This window comes from Triticum dicoccoides, chromosome 1A (genome assembly GCF_002162155.2).
Source record: "Triticum dicoccoides isolate Atlit2015 ecotype Zavitan chromosome 1A, WEW_v2.0, whole genome shotgun sequence".
Lineage (NCBI taxonomy): Eukaryota > Viridiplantae > Streptophyta > Magnoliopsida > Poales > Poaceae > Triticum > Triticum dicoccoides.
The window spans coordinates 49,930,585-49,938,837 of record NC_041380.1 but is presented as its reverse complement, the minus strand read 5'-3'; the positions used below and the strand labels follow the sequence as shown (position 1 = coordinate 49,938,837).

The following is an 8,253-nucleotide window of genomic DNA, read 5'->3' as shown; positions in this document are numbered from 1 at the left end:
TCTTTTATTAGGTATACCCTTAATAGCCAAAGTTACATACGTATTATATAGACAGAAGTAGGAGCATGGAGGGAAAATGCAAGGAAACAACGGATGCCATTCGCGAGTCATGATTTGAGCATCATTATATGGTGTCTTTGAGACTTGAGTGTGCTTAAAAAGTCACTCCAGTTGATAAAACATGTGCCTTTCTGGTTGCCCCGTTGAAAATAGAGTGTTTTGAAACTATTCAAAGGAAACACCATGCGCATGCTGGATTTCTATGACAATCTTACAATCACACAACCATATATTTCCGGAGAATGTGCGCCCACGCTATGTTAAGGAACTGTCAACTCCCTACACATGTGTGGTACTCCCTCCGTTCTTAAATATTTGTCTTTCTAGAGATTTCAACAAGTGACTACATACGGAGCAAAATGAGTGAATCTACACTCTAAAATAAGTCTACATACATCCGTATGTTGTGTCCATTTAAAATGCCTAAAAAGACAAATATTTCGAAACGGAGGGAGTACATCCGTAGTGTGCGGATGTTTATGCGGGTTGGGCGGGTCGTTCTCGCACTTGAAAGAATAATCCTCTAATACACTGAGTAAGAATCAGTTGAGCAACGAGAAGAGAGCATGGGCGCGTCGCCCCAATGTCCGCAAGTCGTGCCGATGAGAGCGAGACAACGAGATGCTGGCCGGCCGGGGATGCACAAGCACAAGCTAGTGTGTTAAATTAAAAAATCTTATCAAAACCTTAGTTAAATTAAAACTTTTCTTGCCCTACTCATATAAAAAACAAATCAGATCTCATCAAAACCTCAACTAAATCAAAACATTTCCTTAAAAATCCCTACTCATGATACATAAAATTATTTATATAGAAATCAAATCAAATCAAACCAAATATTTATATAAAAATCTAGAATACGATGGGGTAAGATATATGTCGAACATGATTGGTGTCATTAAACCACTAGTATATGTATGCTCCCATTGCAACACACATGCTATTAGTCAGCATTTTACCAAGGAGAGTTTGCTCAAATAAGAACGTGAAGTTCGGGGTGCTCCTATATGGCGCCTTCTGTGCCCTGGAACTAACTGGCGCTCACGCGCGACCAAGTGGGCCGCGGCCCAACAACACGCTTCGCAAATCCTGCCCAGTTCCAGCTGCACGTCCGCTCGGTTCGGTCCGTCCCTCGGCCGCAGGTTATTTTTCTCCCTTTTTGCGTTGTTGGCCTGGTAGAAAAGAGACAGGCCGGTTTTTTAATTCTGATGAAAAAGTTTGTGAAAAAGGTTTACGAAAATTATAAAAAAAAGTTCATCCATTTGGAGAAAAAAGTTATCATCGATTTCGAAAAAAAAGTTCAAAAATTGAGAGCCGTTCCTTGATTTTTTTAAAAGCTCATCATTTTTTTAAAGTGTTCATCAATTTTTGCCAGAATTTCATCGTTTTTTAATTTAATAAAAATAGTTCATTCACAAACTTGAAAAAAGTTCACAAGAAAATGGAAAAGGTTCATCAATTATTTTTGAAAAATCAGCGATTCAAAAAGAGTTCACAAATTTTGAAAAAGTCCATGGATTAAGAAACAGAAAGAAGAAGAAAAACGAGTTAGTAATCACAAGAGGTGTGGTGTCTCCGCTGGTGGAAACTGCAAAATCGTTCATGCCTGCTTGGCTAGAAGGGCTTGATTGAACTCTTCCGAATCTCGAAAACCAAGACCACCCTCACGTTTGGCTACACACATTTGTCTCAATCCAATGCACCTTACTTTCATCATTCGTCGCATCCCACCAAAATTTCGAAGAGATCGAAGTCAAATTTTGACACATCTTTTTTGTGAGATGAAAACAACTCATGATGTAAGTTGGTGTGACTTGGAGAACTGATTTGATGAGCACCTCTCTTGCAGTCTTTGACATCCCTTGTCCCTTCAAGCCACTAACTCTTCCCTTTGAGCACTCGGTAACATACTTGAAAGTACCATGTTTTGATATCCCAACCAATGTTGGAACACTCAAATATCTCTCACCGAGGGCTTCTGGTTGAATGCCCAAAATATTATTAAGCTCTAACTTGAACTCCTCCTGTGTTCCTTTTTCAAAGAAAATAGACGACTTTTGAAGATTAGTACGCTGACCAGAAGCCTCTTCATATTTCACCAAAATCTCCTTAAGAGCCACTATGTTGGCACTAGCCTCCTCCAAAAAAACTATACCGCCATCGGCGAAGAGAAGGTGTGTAACATATGGGCCAGTGCTCCCAAAAAACACCCCTTTAATATGGTGTTTCTCTTGTGCTCTTCTAAGCAAAGCAGAGAACCCCTCCACACATAATGAGAATAAGTTGGGGTATAAGGGGTGGCTCCGCCGGAGACCTCTAGATAGTGCAAACCGTCTTGACAAGCCTCCATGTTACATAAACTTAATTCAAGGATGACACTTTTGAGCAGTCGAAACTTTTAATAATAAAACTAAGTAGTGCGATACAACTAGTACGACCAAAGAAAAATAAATTAAAATGCACTCAGCTAAAATTAAGCCTCCAAACCACAATGTGCTTTCACTCTTGTCGATGAGATGTTGAAGATTAGACCCAAGTTGGATATGTTCTAGTAACTTTTTTTCTACCACATTTTACACTAGTGTGTAACATCATTTCTACAATAGCACGTTTGGGTCAAAGTGAAATATTTTTGAGGATTAAGTGAAACAATAAGTTTTAAAGTTTTAAAATTCTAAGGCAAGGCGAAATGATAAGTGACTGCCAATAAATAGTGACAGTCTACGTCGTAAAAAAAGTGTAATTCACTCGAAGAAGAATATTCATCCCAACCGCCGCGGGCGACAGAGACGGCCGCGGAGTTCGCGCCGCCGGGGAAGGAGCAGCGGAGGTCAGCCGGCGTCTACCCATCCTCCTGCCACTTTCCTGTCCGGCCGGCGAAGTAACTAAACGCGGGCGGTTCGTTCCGTTCGCTTCGTTGGTACAGGATCAGGATGAAGGAGGAGGAGAAGGAGAAGGCGCCGCCGCACCCGCATGCCCATGGCGCCGCCGCCGCCGACGCCGCCCCTCCTCCTAGGTACTCGCGCCCGTCGCGCTAGGTGTTGTCTGCTGTCCAGTTTTTTGCTGGGTTTCTCCGTCGAGGGGCCCGGGGGTTGGCTGGATCTGGATGATTGCGACCTAATTCCATGGAACAGGGCTTGCGGATTAATTAATCATCAATTAAGAATAATCCCTGGATCTAGGACTCCTTGATTAGTTAATCCACAAGGATTTGGGGGTTAGGGTTTTAACCTTTTAGGTTGTTGGTTAGCTGCTGGTGGTGATGTGCGCCCAAACAAATTCAGTCAGGCTCTCTGCTTACCTGTTCCAAGTTTGTTGCAAATCATTATGAACAGTTGTGTTTACTGTGGCAACTAAATGCATCTATCGTATCAGCACAGATACTACAATCCCAATCCAGAGCATGTACTCAGCACCATCTACTCCTGTTGATTGATATTCACAGCCCAATCGTAGATATATTAGGTTTGTTTCTTCATGTGCCGGCTGGTGCAAATTAAGAACCCAAACTGTAGGATTGTTGAACTCAAAGTACATATCTCACTTTTGTCATTTACACTCATTTGATGTCTGCGACTTTGTGAACCTTCTATGTTTAGATAGGAACGCTGCTATACGAACGACACAATTGCGTCCGATTTACGGCCGACAAGCTGCGGCAACCATCGGATTCAGTTGGGCAACACTTGTACCCCCGCTTGATTAGAGTGTCTGCGCATATCGGCCAGGGAATGTCGTTTGCACAGCAGTTTCGTTTAGATAGGCAAAAACATTTATAGCCTGGTTGTTTTTCTAATAGTACAGTTCTACATTTGCTAGTTGCAGCCCCGAGATTGTTCTATTCAGATACGAGAAACACATGGATGCTTCAATACTTTTTGAATGCTATATTCAGATATGTTCTGTTGTTTGTATGCTGGTGCAAATTAAGGAAACTGTACTCTCATTCAGCAACTTACCACAAATCTCTGTGTATGCAACTAGTTGCTGATAACAAATTATGTAGGGCGCGACTCGGAGATGAACATGGATCTGCTTCTGTGTATCGTGTTGGTGCGCTGGAGAAGGCGATTGCAGGGTTTGCGCAGAGGGAAACTGAGTCCGTGGTCAATCCAACTGTCGGGAGTTTCTTTGTTTCTCTTGACGAGGCTTATGAATTCTACAACATTTATTCTTGGGAATCTGGTTTCGGAGTTAGGTATGGAGCTAGCAGTATGGATTCTCATGGAACTAAATGCATACAACAACTTGTTTGCGCGTGTGAGGTATGATATTCACCCTCCCCTTGTAGTTAAGGTAGTATTTCTGATTTTTGTGTTGTTGGTCTCAACCCAGTACCAATGCTCAGAAAATGTTATGTTCTACAGGGTAAACCGTCCAAGGACAGCGATTCATTTCGTCAGTGTGAATGCAAAGCGTCAATTCTTTTGCTGAGATCCAGAGACGGCGGATGGCGTGTGTGTGAGCATCAAGTTGGGCATAACCATCCACTTTCTAAGATGTGTGCGCAGAGGTCATCTTGGCAATCTCATAGTAGTATTGACAAGAACACAAGGGGCTTGATTCGTCAACTAAGGGAAAACAATGTGCCACACATTGATGATAATGATGCAAATAATCCGCTGTCTGATGATATCCGGAAGACAGAGGAAACCTTTGCTAGGATCAAAGCAAAGGATCCAACATTTGGTTACACTGGTTTGCAGCTTGATAGTAACTGGAGAGTAAGGCCACTACTCTGGACCAGTGGCCAGAGCCTTCAGTACCAATACTTCGGGGATGTGATTATCTTCGACACCACCTACAGATCGGACAAGTATGGGACGCCGTTCGGCCTTTTTGTTGGAGTCAACAACAACTTTGAGACCATATTGCTTGGTGGGGTGCTGATGATAAACGAGAAAACGGAGAGCTACAAATGGGTGCTCAGTCAGTTCTTCCAATTAATGGGTAGGGAACACCCCAAAACTATACTGACCGGTAAGATTGCTTCCGTACACACTTTTCCCTACCCAATAGTATTTTTCTGCAGCACTGCCAATCTAAGTTGTTTGTGTAAAATCCTGTAGATCGCTGCGAGGCAATTGAGGAAGCTGTATTGGAGGTACTGCCATCCACCACGCACAGATGGTTCAAGTGGAATGTCCTTCGCAGGGCAAAGGACTACCTTGGTTTTCATTACACCAAAACGAGTAGCTTCCGAGTGGGGCTCCACAAAATTCTGAACGACATGCTGACGGCTGATGAGTTTGAGAGAGCATGGGCGATGCTGCTAGAGAAGCATGGATTAGCGAATCATCCATTTCTGAAGGAGATCTATGAGGTGCGGCACAAGTGGGTTAAGGCATACTTCAGCGACATATTCTGTGCTACACTGACCAGCACACAGAAGAGTGAGAGCGCGAAACACTTTCTGAAACAACATCATGTTCCAAGGGATTGCTCAATGGAGCTTTTCGCCCTACAGTATGAGAAACTGCGGTCCGATCAACAACCGGACTATGGGTTTCAGGAGAAGAGGACTACTATGGTAAGCTTAACTTCTTCACTTGAGGAAATTAATATCCTTCCTTTGGGCACTCAAGATAGATAAGCTGAGACTAGGGATGAATTATTGTTTTTCGTGCAGGATGAGATTGTTCTGAGAACAAATCTACCAATCGAGAAGCATGCCGGCGAGGTGTACACAAAACCGGTGTACGAACAATTTGTGCAAGCCTTACGCGAATCTGAGCCTTACGTGGTGGAGGCAGTCATCCCCAACCTGAGGTACATAGCACGGCGTCCCAGCAGTGAAACTAGGATGAAATGGTCTAGGGTGGAATATGAGGTGAATGTTAGAGAAGACGGCGAAGCATTCATGTGCGTGTGCAAGCAATTCGAGCACACGGGGATGCTCTGCTGCCATGTTGTCAAGGTAACAAACAGTTCTCTGTCAGTAGTACTATCTTCCATCCATTGCTACTGCAGTATTCTCTTGCTCCTACTACCTTTCATTTGCATGCTTAGTATTAGCTGCCATATGTAGTACATACACCTTTCAACACCTTCAGGCTTCGAATCTTTTTTCAGGTGATGATCCACCTGGGCGTGCGTGAAATACCAAGGTTACACGTCATGCCGCGCTGGACAGCCAGGCCGCTCCAGTGCCAGATGCACTGCCGCGGTGAACCTCGGACGGACACGTGCCAGCAATGCAGGCACTCCGTGCTGCATGACAAGTTCTTAGACCTAGCGCGCCTCGCCTGTGAGGATGATCGGTGCTACGAGGTCGTTGTGAGGGGCATCGGCAAACTGAACAGAGAATTGGTGGCAGCAGAGGCCGCGCCCCGCCGCCGCAGCACCAAGCCGGCGCCGCGGAAGCCGAGGAGGAAGCGTTGATTACTTGCCCCCGGATGCCTGAAAGCCTGTCCGATGCTTCGCGAGGCATGGAAGGAAACCAAGATATGTCAACTGACTTGTTCTTTCTGGTTTCTTCTTTTTGCGAGTGTGGATAACCTCTGAACCTGACCACGTATGAACTAGGCTAGATCAGTAGTAGTATTTTGCATGTTCGGCAACTGCCTGGCACCATGGTTGGTTGATTGCTAGGGGTGGCGGCCCGTGTATACATGTCGAGGCGACCATGTGTGCCAGTAAAACCAATTGGGTGTGCAATGTCAGCAGAATAGGATGACATACATGGTCCATAAACGGTCTTGTGTCGTATCAGAACTCCCCCGAGGATGTTTCTACCTGGGTTGGGCATCTATCACGCCCGAATCCTATTCAGGCCTTAAGGCGCCGAATACTTCTTTATCGGTTTCTAGTTTTTTTTTATTGAGAACCGTTATCGCTTTCTAGTGCACACCCTCTTTCAACGCTATGTGAGTTTAAGTGGGCAGGCCAATCCTATTTTTTCTTATTTGCATCAGAGAGGTTCCCCGGTTTGGGTTGATTTCTTTTGGACCGAGTTCTCCATGTTTATTTTCGTTTTTTCTATTCCATTTATTATTATTTTTCTTATTCCATTTTCATGAAGTTTTCTAAAATTCATGAACTTATAAAAAGTTCGTTCTTCAAATTTGTGAACTTATTTCAAGTTCGAAAACTTTGTTCATATCTACGATCATTTTCTCAAACACATGAACTTTTTGTAAATTTTTCAAATTTTCCTTTTAAGAAACTGAACTTTTTTGTATTCTGAGGTTTTTAAAAATCCGTAAACATTTTTGTTTTTCCTTTACGGGGTAGGAGGTCCTCTAGCTCAGTCCGACAGAAAAAGAAAAGAGACAAAAGACATGCTCGGCGAGTTGTTACAAACTTAAAAATGTTTCTGTTTTTCTTTTACGGGGTTTTGGGTTTTTCCTTTATCCAGAATAGGATGACATACATGGTGACCATCATTACACCTCTTGGCATACATTGACCTCTTCTGACGATGCTCATGAACGGTCTTGTGTCGTATCAGAACTCCCCCGAGGATGTTTCTACTCTGCATAAAGGTCCTTTGGGTTGGGCATCTATAACGCGTGAATCCTATTCGGCGCTGAAGGTTAGTCATAGTGGAAGTAACTTAGCTAGTAAATAACGCATTTTAAGATAAATCTGTTTATGTGATAAATAGTTAATGAGGAGAGAGAGATGGTTTTGATAACATAATAGTATGTTACAGTAACATAGCACCTTCCATAACATAGCGCCTTCCAAAAGAAGACGAATCTATAAGCTAATAAATGAAGTCATTTATGATAGTTCTACTATATTAGGGCATGTATAATGGTTGATAAGACAATTTTATCTTAAGTCTTGCATGTAATTTAGAGATGACAACAAAAAGAGTCTACAATGGGCCATCTCTTAGTCTTATCTTTAATAACTAGTTATTCCTAAAAATGTGGTGAGACATATTGTGCTAAGAGATCATCTCTTGTCTTTTCTTAAATAAGAGAAAATAAGCCTTTTTTTATAAGTTCTCTTCTCCACCTTATCATTTATCCTACGTGGCACTCCTAAGATAGCACCATTGTACATGCCCTTATTTTGCATCATGGTTGTAGTAACTTAGACTAGTGCCATGTGCATGACACTAGTATAATTACTCCCCACTGTGACTGGACTAACATCGTTATCGGTATGTACCGCACACCCTCGTTCAACGCTATGTGACTTAAGTGGGCTGGCCCATACCAACTTTTCTCACCTGCATCGGTT

The 8,253-nt window shown here is 43.0% G+C and overlaps 1 protein-coding gene across 1 annotated transcript; it reads left to right on the top strand.

Annotated features, from left to right (window-relative positions):
- Positions 1-2,821: 2,821 nt before the first annotated feature.
- LOC119362402 (protein FAR1-RELATED SEQUENCE 7-like) lies at positions 2,822-6,840 on the top strand. Its single transcript, XM_037627617.1, has 7 exons — positions 2,822-2,890; positions 2,987-3,076; positions 4,067-4,325; positions 4,428-5,040; positions 5,130-5,590; positions 5,690-5,977; positions 6,133-6,840. The coding sequence occupies exons 2-7, from the start codon at positions 2,994-2,996 to the stop codon at positions 6,439-6,441; spliced, it is 2,013 nt and encodes a 670-aa protein (XP_037483514.1). The 5' UTR covers positions 2,822-2,890; positions 2,987-2,993; the 3' UTR covers positions 6,442-6,840.
- Positions 6,841-8,253: the final 1,413 nt, after the last annotated feature.